General features: G+C 38.2%; 1 protein-coding gene across 1 annotated transcript; it reads left to right on the plus strand.

Annotated features, from left to right (window-relative positions):
• Positions 1 to 13,524: 13,524 nt before the first annotated feature.
• On the plus strand, positions 13,525 to 15,602 carry LOC135479416 (uncharacterized). The gene is made up of 2 exons (XM_064759243.1): positions 13,525 to 14,012; positions 15,039 to 15,602. Exons 1-2 carry the CDS (start codon positions 13,576 to 13,578, stop codon positions 15,103 to 15,105), a joined length of 504 nt encoding a protein of 167 aa, XP_064615313.1. The 5' UTR covers positions 13,525 to 13,575; the 3' UTR covers positions 15,106 to 15,602.
• The last annotated feature ends 2,701 nt before the right edge of the window (positions 15,603 to 18,303 follow it).

Genomic DNA, 18,303 nt, shown 5'->3' on the forward strand with positions numbered 1-18,303 from the left:
CGTAGGCCAAAGGTAGCATAATTGGACACATTGAGAAAATCGAAAGCAGCACCATTTTATTCATTTTACCGGAGGCTTCAGTTATTTCTATAACCCAGGGCGGTAACTGTTTCCGCTGAGGTCAAGCGAGCACTGTTTTGCCCATCATGTTCAAAAGGCTAGGAAAAGCTGGGACTAGGAAATGGATTGACAGATATTAATAAAGGAACATTACTCGTTATACTGTGTCTAATATTGACCTCAAATTAGAACAAAATAATAATTTGGGTTTGTCCATCTACCCACGAAGAAAAATTTCTGCAATGGATACTGGACTTGTGTGGAATTCCTGCAGTTCTCTACACAGAAAAGAAACAAGAAATCAGTATTGTAAGCTTTAATACTTTGAGACTATATACTCTAATCTGCTTACCTTAAGCAACACATCTCGCTCTGCAATGATCCTCACGAATACCGAACCTTCGGTTAAGCAAAACCTTAAAAAACCTAATAGAAACCTAACCCTAAAAAACCACGACAAATATAAGCTTGTGATTGGTTCAGCTTGAGGTCCATCGCCTACACCTCTCGATTACCTGTAACCAATCAGAAGCGACCTAAACATACGTCAGTCACAGTGACTGTCTGTTTCTTTTAACTGGTCGTAGGCCCCTATAGAGCGTCAAGAAACATAAATATGACAGGTGATAAAAATGGTTCTCTTAGGGATTGAACACTGTATGAAATAATTGTTAAAACAGGCGGCAGTTCCCCGAGTATATGACACATGACCTGAGCTTGTTAACAAAGTGGCTGTTAATGCAGTCCACTATATTAATAGTATTGCCCTTCCATATTGTCAGCAACTATATACTCTACAAAAGGTATTTGATGATCAGTTTAAAAATCTATATTATTGTTCCACCGGACAAAGCTCCACTCAATATTATGCTTTATCACCATTATATCGGTGAATACCAACCTGCAGCAGCCGTGATATCAGTCTCACATCAACTTTGGACAGGAGTTATCAGCAGAATTTCTCTGATCGATTGCTTCGTTACATTTACGATGAGATAAAAACTGGCTTTTGATATGTCGTGGCCGGACTTCTTTTCAATCCTTGATGACATTTGACACTTTCAATTGATGTCACATACAATACATTTCGATGGCGTCAAAATCATCTGCAAACAAGAAATGCATACCAGAAATACTTCAGACAATGTTTAGCTCGGATTTGCACGACATACTTTTTCCGCTTCGCCGAAGCTATACATATCGTTCACATCCACGTAATACACTCTAAAAACCATTCAGTGACCATTATCATGAATTATTCAGGTTTTGTCAGATTCCCTGAATTTCAGCTTATGCCCCCGAATGTTCAGCCAACTTGTGCTGAAGAATATGCTGGAATTCATGTGTACCTGGATAATTCAGGGATCTTTGTTGTTGGCACGAGGGGCCTCCGTGGCTCAGTCGGTTAGCGCGCCAGCGCAGCGTAATGACCCAGGAGCCTCTCACCAATGCGGTCGCTGTGAGTTCAAGTCCAGCTCATGCTGGCTTCCTCGCCGGCCGTAAGTGGGAAAATCTGTCAGCAACCTGCGGATGGCCGTGGGTTTCCCCCGGGCTGTGCCCGGTTTCCACCCACCATAATGCTGGCCGCCGTCGTATCAGTGAAATATTCTTGAGTACGGCGTAAAACACCAATCAAAAAAAAAAATCGTTGGCACGAAGAAAGGGATCACATCATCTATCATCTTCGACAAGGCACCATATTGCTGGAGTGGATGTGAAACTGGTTTACAAGTGTAAGTATTACAACTGAATTGCAATCACTTGTGATCCTGACTTAACTGGGTGAATATGAACAATATAACTATGTACCTCAGTTGGTAAGTTAACATTTCAGACTAGTTCAACGTTTTCAGGGTATTATTTCCCCCCAAACCGCCCGTAGTCCTATGTAAGCCTACCTAGTTGATCTTATGTTTTGAATCGACCAAAAAGATGCAGGTCAACTCGGTTAATGTTTCCTTGTGGCTTGTAAAACGGTTAAATGCAAATTTTAAGTTTCTTGTCTTTTTTTCTTTACTGTAGACTTAAACTGGCTTTAGCACCAAGTGGCCGTGCAAAATTTGTTATGTCTGACACGGTCAGTCACTATTTCCGAAATTACGTGCAAAGGGCAATTATTTTTAAGTATCAGTACAAAACTGGTACCCAGAATTTTTTAAAGAAACCAAAAATGTAAAGAAAAATCGCCTTTCATCATCAGGTATCTGTACATGTAGCTGGGAGCGTTCAATCTACCCTACCCTATGTTTCGAGTGTGTTTTTTTTTTAATTTTTGGCCTTTCCCTAGGGCCTATATTTGGCTTCAGCCTAGTACATTTTTTACGTTACATTTATAACATTTATCACAAGTCGCATCACACAGGTGAAAACTGGAAACTCCCCTTTACCTGCTGATCAGCACGCTCCATTGCACCCTGTCCCATTCGATTAGAGGTGGCTACGTTTATCAATTCGATATGTTTTGGTTTTTTTGATTGGTGTTTTACGACGTACTCAAGAATATTTCACATACGACGGCGACCAGCATTATGGTGGGTGAAAACTGTGCACAACCCAGGGGAAACCCACGACAATCCGCAGGTTGCTGTAAGACCTTCCCACGTACGGCCGGAGAGGAAGCCAGCATGAGCTGGACTTGACAACTCGATGTGATTATAATACAAGCATTAGTGTGAATGCAGGATATCTTGAGTGTATACTTTACTACAGTTTATCCACTGGTGAGTTTGTTGTATTTTTGTTGTTTCTAGCGTTCTCGGTCCTGTCTATCGATACACTTAGATACCTACAGAATGAACAGATAGCATGCCTCACGGGATTTTAACACTTGTTGCCAAAACTGTATTTTATCTCATGTAACATAACATGTCAGGACGACGTTACTCTCGTACTAGTTATGTCACTTTCATAAATAAAAATGATATACAAGTGCACGTTTCAATATAACACGACCGTCCCTGGGAAGTACGAGCAGAATTGACATGTTTGCTCCCACCTTAATTACAATGCCTGGTCGTATTCCCGAGCGTCTCTGGAAATCAGGATGTTATGTAACTTCAGTCACATACCCGCCCCTACTTTCCACTCAGTGGCACGGAGATAGTTTTCAAATTTTGAACATAGAATAGAGGCACAGCTTTTGTTTTTGTTTTCATCAATTTTATACTTGTGATCACAAACCATACCACCGTACAATTCATAATGCCTGTCAGGAGCACTTTGATACAATGGTTAATTCGCAAATAGACCAGTTTGATCCAGCTTAGAATCTTTTCTTCTAAGCTGAAGAATTTTCTTCTCTCCCATACTTATATTCCGTCATCGCCTTACCTTTCCTCCGGAAAATCAACCCTACAATTTTCGGAGCTTTGATCATATAAACTTCAACTCTGTTGATCTTAGTGTTGGCGAACAAGACAGAACAAATGTTGATGATAATATTTACAAAAAAAATCCACTATGACATCATTTATGCCCACCAATCGAAATCCTATCATGAAAACAAATTAAATGAAGAATTAAATGATTTAGTTACATATTCTGAAAATCAGCTTTTCGTTTTTAAGTTTAGTGTTCGCAGCCTGAGAAAGCATTTTTATGAAGTCACCAAATGTTTCCAAAACTTTGATCAGGATTTTACCATGATAAGTTTTTCTGAAAGCTGACTAAACTCAGCAACTGAATCACTTTACAACTTTCCCGGCTATTTCTCCATTCCATGTACGAGAAAACATAAAAAAGACGGTGGTTTAATTTTATATGTGAATAAATCTATTCGAAGTGTGTAAGTAAAGCATGGTTTATGTTTTAATGATGAAATGGGTGTTTATGAATCTTTGTTTATTGATTTTAGAGTAAACAATACAGCTTACATTTTTGGAATTATCTATCGTCCCTCGGGAGGGAATGTAACTGCATTCAATGAACATCTAACGTCATTACTAAGTACAGCCCCAACAAGTACAAATTGCGTTCCGTTCGGCGACTTACATCTCCTTACAATTACATCACATGCACCAACTCAAACATTCCTGAACATTCTTAAATGCAAAGAATCACCAAAGCAACTCGTGTTAGCAACAATCCATCCACATTAATAGACAATATCTTCATTAATTTCCATGAACAAGTTTTGCGGAATTTTGCTCACGGATATCTCCGATCATTTTCCCATATTTCATGTTTTCAAACCTTTGTCCTAAACAAGCAATTACCCAGAATTCCATACCGTTCATATACCGTCAAAAGAAAAGAACATTTTGTAAATGCGATGGAGAACGTTGGGATGAGATGTTTATAAATGATGAGCCAAGCAATACTCATGACATATTCATGGTCAAATTACTTAACTTACATGATACTTATTTCCATACTGTAACAATTAAAACCAATTAACGCCAAATTTATAAGCCGTGGGTAACAAACGGTATGTTACAATCTGCCTGTATAAAGAATAAATTATACAGGAAGCCTATCAAGGAAAACATACTTCGAAAACAAATTCAACGAAGTTCACAGTGATGTTAAAGGAACACATAAAGTGCTTGACCAATTACTTGGTAAAAAAGCAGAAAATCACTTCCTAACGTATTCGAAATAAATAACATGAACATCTGCGATAAGCTGTCTACTACTGACAATTTTAATAACTATTTTACATCCCCAGCATCCAACCTCGAGAATAATATACCGTCTACCCACAGTTCTTTTCATGAGTATCTCACTGAAACAATCCCTAACGAATTCTATTTTGACCCAGTGTCTAAGGGAGTGGTCACCTCGTTTATACTTAACTGTAAATCATCTTCTCCGAGAACTGATGGCATTCCGATGTCTGTATTGAAAATAGCTTCAAACGCCATGGCTGATCTACTGGCGCATATTATTAATTTGTCAATGTTAACAGGTCAGTTTCCTAATTCGTTAAAAATAGCCAAAGTTACATTAGTTTATAAATCGGGGAAATTGTGAAAAAATGGACAGTTTTCGGCGAATTTCAGTTCTTCACAGTATCAGCAAAATATTTGAAAAAGTCACAGCAAATAGGATCACGGACCTTCTTGAAAGTAACAACAGTATAAATCATCATCAGTATGGGTTTCGATCAAATCATTCTATATTTCATGCCGCATGTGATCGCAATGACACATTTATTGCTGCCAGAGAAAATAAAGAGTTCAGCATCGTAACGTTCCTTGATCTGGTCGGTTAGCGCGCTAGCGCAGCGTAGTGATCCAGAAGCCTCTGACCAGTGCGGTCGCTGTGAGTTCAAGTCCAGCTCATACTGGCTTCCTCTACTTCCGTACGTGGGAAGGTCTGCCAGCAACCTGTGGATCGTCGTTGGTATCCCCCTTGTTGTGCCCGGTTTCCACCCACCATAATACTGGCCGCCGTCGTATATCTGAAATATTTTGGATCGATACCGTAGATGAGAAGATCTTACTCGACAAGCTAGTCTTTTTCTTTATTCATCATGGATTCCGTGGAATATGCAACAAATGGCTTAAAAGTTATTGATCTAATCGTTATCAATTTGTATACTACGACTTATCATGTTTTAAACCAATCTTGCACGGCTCTCCATTAGTATTTTTGACATTAATGGCATTATGACATTAATGGCATAATGACATTAATGGCATAATTGCTGCCACCACCTTAGAAAAATGTATCTTATTTGCCGACGATACTAATATAAATACCTCCTCTAAGAGTCAAAGTAACGCAATAAACAAAATGGAAATGAAAGTAAGTTCAACAGTGATTTCCAGCCATCCGTCTATGACTTATATATCACAAAAAGTAAGTACGTGCTAATAAAACCTATCAGTAGGGTGCACACAAATGCACCTCCCCCCTCCAATCTCATTAAACATTAGTGAAATTATCTCTATTTCAGAATTTAAATTCCTTGGAATTGTCTTTAATAAAAAGCTTTCATGGTTCTCTCACACAACGCGCATCTGCAAAAAATATCCAGAAACACAGGAATCACATAAATATAAAATCATATACACCACATAAAATGTTCACTCAACAAATATGCCTAACATATGCAAATTCTGTATGAGAAAATGTCCATCTGAGTCATCTGAAACCTCTAGAAATTCTACAAAAACGATCGATTCGCATCATCACTTTCCCTCGTAAGACAGTACACACAGCTCCACCCTTCAAATCATTAAGGATTCTGTCTCTGTCGTGTATTATTCAGCACTCTTGTTTATGTTTCATCCCTACCGACTACCATACTCTATCAGACTGTTCTTTCGAAAACAATCACATATCCACACTTACCCCAACAGGATCCAGACATCCAACCAACATAAACCGTTTGAGAAAAGTAATTTTTCCTACCGCACACTAGGGGTAACCGGCCCTTGTGGGTGGAACAAACTGCGAATGAAGTTATTGATTCTATTTCACTTTTTCAGTCCAGACTGAAAGACCCTTTAATTGACAGATTATAAGCCCTCTGGCATCTATCATACTTTACAAAAAAACATATATGGCATTCTGTATTTATTTACGTGTTATTGCTATTTTGTGGTTTCTTGTGGATCTATTTTCTCTCTATCTTTCATTTATTCTTTTTTCAAATCTCTTATGGTGCATGTTTGGCTACCTCCACGGAACAATTAATTTTGTAAAACTATTTGGATAGAACCACAGGAATTCATTCCCGCCGTCCAACTTCGAAAGATATTTGCCTACTCATGTACTAAACTATACCGTGAATAAAATAAAATGAAATGAAAAAATGAGAACCGAGAAATTGTGCTCTACTAAAAAGGGAACTTTTAGTGCAATAACATGATTATTTGATGGAAAAAAAGTTAAATCATCGATGGTTACTGAAAGTAATTTACAAAGTCTTGTGGGATGATGTCTGATGTAGGGTTTTTATATTAAACCTAGTTCGGGATATGCAATATACATGTATGTTCATACGCACTATGACATGTTCTAGTCAGGGATGTATTTTGACCGCTGGGTTACACTTATTTGCTCATCGACCTGTAAATTGACTGCTCACAAATTTTTTGCTTAGTCTTCGCTAAGTAAATTGTAATATATACAATGTGCATAATGTATGTGTATGTATGTATGTATGTATGTTTTCAACATTGGGCGGGGCTTATCTTTCCTTTATTCATCATCCTGTATACTGGTTGGTTAAACACGGGGCCGGGGGGGGGGAGTGAAATCATTAATCACTTTAATGTTTTGTTAAATTTTTCTCTGGTTGTAGACATAATTGAGCAATATGCAGTTTACCTACTCGTCCACATTCTCTTGGCACCACTAAGAACAGGGGAAAAAAGGGCCTCAAGTCAGGAAAAGTCTGATTCCCTGATAAAGACATCCCAGTGAGTATTTAGGTAGGATCACATCTCTGACAATTGGCTACTTGTGCAAATTTGTATTTCTTAATTTCAAAATTTTATAAACATTTCTACCAAGAGTAAGTTTATTTCAAGAAATCTTTCTATCTGCGAAATGAAACTTCTCATTGAAAATATAGCTCATTTTCTTCATTAGTCATTTCTGTTATGTTGGTTTACCATAAGTGAACAGCAGAAACACTCCTACCCTTATTTAGTTAACATAAACTTATTGATTGTACATGTAACATAGGGAACTACCAGGATTCAGAGAGCCATAATTACCATCTCTTCAGGTCAGATCTGTAATCTTAACTCCTCTCCAGCAGTATGCACTACTTATAGTGCTTTTCAGTAAATATCAAAGCGAAGAAAATCTGATTTACTCAACCAGAGCTGGCTGTCATGATGAATACAAGTTATTATAAGTCTGAAAAGTAAAGTAGACACAATCTGGAGATACTCCTCTAAATCTATCAACAATATTATTCTCAGACCATGTGGCTGGGGTATATATTTGGTCTTTTCAATGTTTACCTGTACAAAACTGAGTTAAAGACTTGCGGGTCTTTCTCTGATTTTCTTTCATTGTACCACACCTTTTGTGAGGAGGACATCTGTTCAGTACAGTTGCCCCTCGGTCACGTGGCATATATTTAAATTCTGTTGAATTGAGGGTAGTGAATCAATTTCCAATCTTGACATCCTGGAATGTAACATGAACATGACATACCTTTTGTGAGGAGGACATTTGTTCAGTACAGTTGCCCCTCGGTCATGTGGAATATATTTAAATTCTGTTGAATTGAGGGTAGTGAATCAATTTCCAATCTTGACATCCTGGGATGTAACATAAACATGACATACCTTTTGTGAGGAGGACATCTGTTCAGTACAGTTGCCCCTCGGTCACGTGGCATATATTTAAATTCTGTTGAATTGAGGGTAGTGAATCAATTTCCAATCTTGACATCCTGGGATGTAACATGAACATGACATACCTTTTGTGAGGAGGACATCTGTTCAGTACAGTTGCCCCTCGGTCACGTGGCATATATTTAAATTCTGTTGAATTGAGGGTAGTTGAATCAATTTCCAATCTTGGTATCCAGGAATGTAACATAAACATGACATACCTTTTGTGAGGAGGACATCTGTTCAGTACAGTTGCCCCTCGGTCATGTGGCATATATTTAAATTCTGTTGAATTGAGGGTAGTGAATCAATTTCCAATCTTGGTATCCAGGAATGTAACATAAACATGACATACCTTTTGTGAGGAGGACATCTGTTCAGTACAGTTGCCCCTCGGTCACGTGGCATATATTTAAATTCTGTTGAATTGAGGGTAGTTGAATCAATTTCCAATCTTGACATCCAGGAATGTAACATAAACATAGCATCCCATGAACATGCAAGCATTAACATAGGACCAAGCATACTAAAATGCTTCCTTGATTCTATCCTTGATCTGTAGAATATTACAATAAACCATCCACACTCTGCAGTTAAAAATTCTCTGAAAACAGGTCTTTTGTTTAAATACATCATGAACATTTATCGTAACTATTCATGAAAACAAGTATCTGGGTGAACACAGATAAGTCATACTTTCAGTACATCACTGTCCAGGTTTTGTGAACATTCAGCAAACATTTAGGAAAAAAAAGGGGACTTTGTTATAGATTAAGATCAAGTCCATAATTAAAGGTGTCCATCATGAAAGGTGAACAACAGCTGAAGTCAAGGAAGAACCGAGTGTTACTGCAGCAGATATATTATTTGAAGGAGAAGATTCTCCTATGACGTGGCATTGAATTGTCTTGATTCTTGAATAAATATTTATATACATGTGCATTGCAGCTCATGACCTGTAGTTGAACTCCCGGATAGGAAGGCAGAATAGACTTAACTATATTCAGCGAATAAGAAACCCTTGTATGGAATAGCCTGAATAATTAGGATAGCTGCCTGAAATTTAGGGATGTAAAATAGCCTGAATAATTAGGATTTCTGTCTGGAATTTAGGGATGTAAAATAGACTAAATAATTAGAATTTCCGCCTGGAATTCAGAAATGTAAACTGGCCTGAATAATTAGAATAACCGCCTGGAATTTAGGGATGTAAAATAGCCTGAATAATTAGGATTTCTGTCTGGAATTTAGGGATGTAAAATAGACTAAATAATTAGAATTTCCGCCTGGAATTCAGAAATGTAAACTGGCCTGAATAATTAGAATAACCGCCTGGAATTTAGGGATGTAAAATAGCCTGAATAATTAGGATAGCCGCCTGAAATTTAGGGATGTAAAATAGCCTGAATAATTAGGATTTCTGTCTGGAATTTAGGGATGTAAAATAGACTAAATAATTAGAATTTCCGCCTGGAATTCAGAAATGTAAACTGGCCTGAATAATTAGAATAACCGCCTGGAATTTAGGGATGTAAAATAGCCTGAATAATTAGGATAACCCCCTGGAATTTAGGAATGCAAAAGAGCCTGAATAATTAGAATAACCGCCTGGAATTTAGGGATGTAAAATAACCTGAATTATTAGAATAACCGCCTGAAATTTAGGGATGTAAAATAGCCTGAATATTTAGGATTTCCGCCTGGAATTTAGAGATTTAAAATAGTATAAATAATTAGGATAACCCTCTGGAATTTACGGATGTAAGATAGCCTAAATAATATGAATACCTGCGTGGAATTTAGGGATGTAAAATACCCTAAAAAATTAGGATAACCGCCTGGAATTACTGGATAACCGCCTGGAATTAGGGATGTAAAAAAGCCTGAAAATTTAGGATAACCGCCTGGAATTTAGAGACATAAAATAGCCTGAATAATTAGGATTTCCGTTTAGAAATTAGGGATGTAAAATAGTCTGAATAATTAGGATTTCTGTCTGGAATTTAGAGATTTAAAATTAGCCTGCATATTAGGATTTCCGTCTGAAATTTGGGGATGAAAAATAAACTGAATAATTAGGATTTCCGCCTGGAGTTTAGGGATGCAAAAGAGCCTGAATAACTAGAATAACCGCCTGGAATTCAGGGATATAAAATAGCCCGAATAGGAAGAAAAACCTCCTGGGATAATAGCCTGTATAAGTAGGATAACCGCCTGGAGTTAAGGGATGTAAAAAAACCTGACTAAGTAGAATAACCGCCTGGAATTTAGGGATGTAAAATAGCTCGAATTATTACAATAACTGCCTGAAATTTAGGGATGTAAAATAGCCTGAATATTTAGGATAGCTGCCTGGAATTTAGAGATGTAAAATAGCCTGAATAATTAGGATTTTTGTCTGGAATTTAGGGATGTAAAATATACTGAATAATTAGGATTTCCGCCTGTAATTCAGAATGTAAATTAGCCTGAATAATTGGAATAACCGCCTGGAATTTAGGGATGTAAAATAGCCTGAATAATTAGAATAACTGCCTGGAATTTAGGGATGTAAAATAGCCTTAATAATTAGGATAACCCCCTGGATTTTAGGAATGCAAAAGAGCCGGAATAATTAGAATAACCCCCTGGAATTTAGGGATGTAAAATAGCTTGAATTATTAGAATAACTGCCAGAAATGTATGGATGTAAAATAGCCTGAATATTTAGGATTTCCGTCTGGAATGTAGAGATTTAAAATAGTATGAATACTTAGGATAACCTCCTGGAATTTAGGGACATAAAATAGCCTAATAATAATTAGGATTAGGAGAAACCGGGCAGAGCCCCGGGGAAACCCACGACCATCCGCAGGTTACTGTCAAACTTTCCCACTTACGGCCAGAGAGGAAGCCAGCATGAACTGGTCTTGAACTCACAGCGAACTGAATTTTAGGGATTATCCCCGAATGCTTTTTAGAATGTACAATGACATTGTTATTTTAAATATAGCGTTTTCTGTTTTATAACGGATTCTTAAATTCTTTTCAATGTGAACAGTCCATGGAATGAATGATGTACTGATATCTAAGCAGCACTGTGGCGGAATGCCGCAACGAATTCCCCCGCCGAATTTGAAGGAGTTTTCTATCAGATTTGGCAACGGTCGCTTATTAGGGCCATCCCATTTCATTAGAGTTTTTTCTGTTTTGTTTATATACTTGCCAGTAAAGCGGCTTAACAAGCTTTTTGTTTACACACAAAATAACTTTCTTAGCGAAAAAAATTCTTTTTCATATTCCTAGTCATATTTTACACATCCTAATTCAATTTTGACAAGGATATTATATATTTAACTGGAAATCATTTTTATGTGGAAACTACTTTTTTTAAAGAGAAAATTACTGGCAATTTCATAGCAAAAATATTTCCGCCGTGGAAATTATTTCCACCGTGAACATTATTTCTTATGTAAACATATTTTTCCTTTGTGAAAATAATTTCCTATGTCAAAAATTGACTACGATTATGAAAAAGAATTTTCTTCGCTAAAAGGTAATTTGCTGTGTAAACTGATCAACTAACTTTACCGATAAACAGCCTGAAACAGCCAAACAATTCAAATGGAAATGGATGGCGCTGATAAGCCACCGTACTGTGCTGAGTTTTACTATGATTCGCCTGGCTGGCTAGACTGAATATTTTACCAAGGCTCTTTCGCTCCGCTCACTTACATATACACATACGATATTCAACATGGCTCGCCTGATAAATCCTGAACCACGTGATTTATGTAACACGTAACAACGTATCTGTCCGCAAGAATTTTTATAACCAAGTCGCTAAACAGAAGCACGACTTTCTTAGTTCCTGGTGGTTTGTGCTAAACGATGTTTTCGAAATGATATACCGGGAAAATCCATCGTGATGAATATCTGGTGTACATTTTTCCATTTCTGGATTTTAATCTTTAAATAAACTATTGTCCGGTAACAAACAAGAGCACAAAACTGCTCTCACGACATGTTTGAGCACGTCTGAGACTGAAAGCAAATATCCAATGTCAAGTTATCGAATCTGACGGCATGAATCTAGCGTTCCCAGCTTTGAACAACCGGTCCTCTTCGTTTGTCTCATACCTTATTCACCTTTTGTCACTTTTATCGTAAGGATAACATGGTGAACAAGGCGTTCACCGGCCTCCATATATAGGGTAAACAAAGATAACACTGAGTCGCACTGTAAACTGAACCCAGAACATAAGAAAACGCAAATCTATACTAAACTCTAGACTGTCTCCTCGCCGAAATAATGAGGTAGAGGCAGATTTACATTTCGCACGAGGTGGCCCTTTTGTGAATCAGGACTCCTATATCATAAATACTTTGCTAGCACTTTGACGGCATGGGATCTCCATGTAAAAAGAAGACACAATGTTCAAACCCCAAAGATGCACTCATAAATATACATACATACTCGACATCAAATACGTGCGTTATGTGCTGGGTTTTTCATCTACGACATGTGTTGTCTACTGACTGTGAGAATGTGGTGTGGAGATTGTAAATAGAACGCCCAGTATTTATTTGGGTAAACAGGTTCCGTTTTAGTTTTTTTGCCGATACGCGAGTAATTTAATATCTATCGTGGGGCCGGCCTTTCACAAGTGCGTCTAAGGTTAAGACAGACTCGGTTTTACTGCTTATACTGTATTTTCTCATTTAATATTTATTTATTTGATTTTTTTGACACCAGGTTATTGACTTAAGCAAGGTGAAGGTAGGGAGGGGGCTGCACGAGGGAAAACCAGGACCATCTACAGGTTTCTGACAGAGCTTCACACGTACGACCAAAGAGGAATCCAGTGTAAGTTGGACCTGAACTCAGAGCGACAGCACTGGTTTGATGTTGTTGAGTCAAGTACACTGCTGAACAATAGTTTTCTATGATTATGTCTTGGTTTAATTAAATCGAATGAATATAATACAACTGTTATTAAGTTAAATCTGTGAATTCTACTTCTAGTTATATGTTTTTGACCTTTGTTCCGGATCACCGACAGTCTAGGATTTCAAATACCTACGAAAGACCCAAACCGGACAAAAGAGTTAAAAATAGCATAGTCCTGGGTTTCTTTGTTGTGCAATATGCTCGTAACGCGGAGAGATAGTCACTTATGATCTGCTGGTCTGAAAACACCTCCCGTTTAGAAGTGATATATTTACCATTGGCAAAATGGGTAGTAGCTCTACAAAAATCAAGGTATCCATCGGGAATTCTTACAACGAGACCGTGTGGGCCATTGTAAAGCTGGAACCTGACAGAACCAATTGTTTTGTTCCAGACGATAATCAAGTCGGATATTGGTACCAGAGACAAAGAGGCTTCCAGCGTATAGGCCAAGGGGGATACGTAACATTCGACATGAATATACCCAGGTACACAAATCAGGTTTACGTTTCAGTAGGGACAGACTCTGGTATGCAGCTCTCTGACGGCTTGCCCAAGGAGTCGGTCTCCTGTAACCTGATTGTGACAGCAGAGGGGACGGTGACGAATGCCAGACTAAACGCTAGGTGGGAGGACGAAGATGGCGTGTGTCATCGACCAGGGCTAAGGACTGCTTCAGGCCTTCTCACATCTTTGAACACAGAGGCTATAAATTCTCGGAGGTGAGCGGTATTCGATATCTAAGACCCATATTCTCAGCCGAGACGAATAACTGTAAGAGAATGGGGTTCTGCGCTGTTGTTATTGTTGTTTGTGGTCGTGTGGAGGCACAAATATTCCAAGCTGTGATCACAGACACAATCTCACATTAATACAGTTATTGTGAACTACAGTGTAGATTGAGGACCAACTGCTGTGTACTGGGGGCCACAGTCATTAGGTTCCGGAATATGGTTATTTTTTTTCTTGGCGTTATTGTGTAATAGACAGAGGTGCAACTGTTCTGTGCAGACACCATAGTCGCTAACATGGTTTGTACTATATTTTTCACATGAAGTTACTGTGTCATATAGGAATATCTGCGGTTTACTGTACCTCCACTTAACGCATTCATATGAACAGTATTTTAATTGACCTGAAGTAATATGTACACCGGAATTACTATTATTGCGTCATAATCGTATTGTTATTGATTACTTCGGTAGATGCCGATGGTCACGGGTTTCTCCTGGGCTCTGCCCTGTTTCCTCCCACCATAATGCTGGTCGCCGTCGCATAAGTGAAACATTCCTGAGTACTGCGTAAAACAGCAATCAAATACAGCTGTAAATCAGATAAAGACTTCGGTAGAGTTATTACTAGTGTTCCTAGATTTATAACTCCGGTGTACTTACTTATTGTGTTCTAGAATACGGTTATTACTTAATGGAGTTACTCTCTACTTGCATTGTTAAAGTTTTTCATAACTTTACATTCGATATTTTAGCCCAGAGTATTTATTTGTTTATTTATTTATTTGGTACCTGCTTTGCTTCTCGCTCAAGAATATTTCACATATAAGATTGTGGTCAGCGTCATGGTGGGAGGAGACCTGAGGAAACCCATAACCATCCGCAGGTTTAGTCACAGATTAAGGTAATACACAGATTAAGGGGAAACCTGTATATCTGAATTATGTGGTTATCGAGAATCCATTGATGAGTTTTAATAATCCATCTATCATGACCGTAATTTCTGTATTTCAACAGGCACATGAGGAATTTGAACATCAATCTGGTTCAAAACCTCAGCAAACAAGACGAGTGCAACCCATGATTGCCGATACACTCCGGATGGGACCGACTCTTCAGCCTGCAGATGATGATTCGTTGGAGACATGTCAAACAGTCAGATGTTTGTGTGTGCCAACGTATTTTCAGGACGGTGATATTTTATGTAATAACGCTGTTTATTTTGAGGATGATCAGGGTTTTTTTTTTTTGCTATCTATGCATCAAAAAAGCAAACCATCGTTCGTAATAAGGACCCAATTTTTTAAATCATTAGACAAGTATATATCGTTATGAATAAATAACACCACTCATGTTTGACGGCAATTTTGTGTGCAAAATATCTTCCACTTATGCAAAGATGGTATTTCACTCTAACGCCATACAGTTTGGCCATGGTGATTCGCTCCCCTAATGCCAATAATTTTAGAGATGTAAAATTCCCCTTCGCGACGGCGATATTTGACACTGACGCTTTTTATTTTCTTGGAGATATTCTACGTTTATGCCATTCATTTGCGGGGGTGGCGGGGGGGGGGGGGCGTTAAGTTGGAACGTCGCTGAGGTTAGAGAGAGAGAAATTGAATGTAACAAGGCTATCTAATTTGGAAATGATAATTTTCTTCCGTACCACCATTTATTTTTCTTAGAATGATGATATTTTATGTAATGACGCCGTTCGTTTTGCTAATGAACGTTCAGGTAATTACACAATTGTCTTTTAGGGAAAACCTGAGAGGAAAAAAATCAGCTATAGATAAATGCGTGTATATATTGTAGTTTTTGAACTTGACTGTTAAGTAAAGATTAATCAGGTTGGAGCGAGTTCAATCCATGTGTAAACGGACCGACCACACTGAGTCTGACTTCATCTGACTAACTCGAAACTATAACTTGTGTTTTTGAAATCACAGGTGTGTGGTGTGAAGTAAATTCGCTCCTCAGCGGAAGTTAGAATATGATTAGGCACATACATGCATCACATGGGCACTTTGTGACAGAAACAGTGTGGTTTGCGTACTTTGCTTACCAATACATTGCGTAAAGATGTGAATTTAGCGGACACAGCTATCTCGATGAACGCCATGTAATCGAACGAGCTTCTCCGAATTATGAAACTTTATATTTCCTCTAATTTTTTGCATTGCTTCTATTTCACACTGTTTAAAGGCTGCAACTGGCAGTTTTCCTTTCGTTTCGTGTGAAATCGTACTTACAAGAAACTGAGTGACAAATGCTCTTATGTCCGGCTTTGTTGAAAGACATGTAAACATAATGGAACCAAATAAACAACACGGCTGGCGGATTTTACTATTAAGTAAATATCTCATGAAGACATTCAGTGAACAAATGGCTTTCAATTCGGCAGTTTCAAATTGGAGTGTTAAGTCCAACAACCACATTATCATCTTAGAACGACATGTATATAATGTACAAACTTGTTTACACTGGTATACAGAGGCTATATTGTATCATACAGGTCAACAGACTTAAAATAGTGGATCCTATAACTTGGTCAGTAAGATTGTCGAAATAGTGAAATAAAGAGTCCACTGTGTATTGCCTTAGTTAAACATGTCATGGAAATTTTGTAGTGAAGAATTACATAAAGGCATAAAAAAAGCGATACATTAAACTTAAGCACATTTGCAACCTTTCCTGTTCAGGCCTTCTTTCGATGGCGACAGACTTCAAGTCCCTTATTCTTCAAAGCCAGGTGTGTTCCTCTATGCAGTTATTCAATTCCGCTCCATTTGCAGCTATTTGTCTTAGCCTTCCTCTTGTTTGATAAGTTGTGTGTTCATCTCCCTCTTAGAACACACCTTGAGAAACATGTCTGTGAGAAAGACACTGCTAATCACTTTATGTTTCGTCAAATGGATATCTATATTTTTTAAAAGTTGTTGTACCAAAATGTTATTGAGTTAATATCTATTCGATATTTAATTAAATGTGTCATTATCTGTAGAACCAAATGAGATGACAGGAGGTTCTGTTTCCACCAGTACAAGCCTTACTTTCAGGCTAGTGTTTTTTTGTATAATCTGTACATTTTACTGTAATAATTATTCTGAATTTCAACATTTTTCAAACTGGTGTTGTTGTTCAATAAATTTGTCTTGGACACTACATTAGATTATCCTCTTGAATTCTAACTTTGTCATAACGGGCACAGAGCACTCCGGTGGCCTGGTCCCTTTGCATTCTTTTCATGCTTCAGTTTGTTGCACCTGATAACAAGACAGCACTTCGAACAGTTCTAGAACAGTGACGTCTAATTTACTGCTATTAACATCACTGCATATTTAACCTAATTCTCATAAAACCATTGTGTGAAGGGTCATTTACATGAGCAGTTAGCACAAAACCTAACTCAGGTAAGTTAACAAGCGGTCGTATTTCACCGGCTACGTGTGACCATTTATCAACTATCACTCTGTCGTCGATGATCTGGTCTTACTCTCTATGCCGCAAGTCCTTCCACATGTCGTTGCTCTGAGGCAGCACTATAAAATATATGTGCATCTGAAATGGCATGCTGGGAAAAAAACGTCAAGTGCTGGTCAGTCAAAAATCTGGGACTGAGTGAGCTCTCATGTCTGGGGTTTTCGGCATGAAATTCCAGCGAGGCGGTGCCATAAACCGTATATGTGTACATCTGTGCCTTAAGTCATTGCTAAATGCAAAATGCCGAGCAGCTCTGTCACGTCTGTCGTCATTCCTGGTGTCTTCGGTATTACGTTCCAGTGAGGCATAATGAGACTTATTGTCATAAAAACTGCCTGAGTACAGACTGGTCGAATAGGACAGTTGCCCTGGAATTCACTCTGTGATTATCTGTGATAGATGTCTGGGTACTAACTGATCGACTGTGATACCAGCCTGTGTGTTGACTAATCGACTGTGATAGCTACCTGTGTATTGACTGATCGAATGTGACAGAAGGCTGAGTATGGACTAATCGACTGTGACGACAGCTTGGTTATTTGCTGATGAAACAAAACATTGGTAACAAATATATTTACACTCAGTCTTACTAGAACACGCTGTATGACGTTGCAGTGTGGTCTAAACTGCCAGTGCAATTAAATTCTCTTGAATCTATACATTAAGTTCAACATTTGGAGGTCTCCGTGGCTCAGTTGGTTAGCACATTAACACAGCTTAATAAGCCAGGAGCCTCTCACCAATGGGGTCGCAGTGAGTTCAAATCCAGCTCAAGCTAGCTTCCTCTCCGGTCGTA

This window comes from Liolophura sinensis, chromosome 12 (genome assembly GCF_032854445.1).
Source record: "Liolophura sinensis isolate JHLJ2023 chromosome 12, CUHK_Ljap_v2, whole genome shotgun sequence".
Lineage (NCBI taxonomy): Eukaryota > Metazoa > Mollusca > Polyplacophora > Chitonida > Chitonidae > Liolophura > Liolophura sinensis.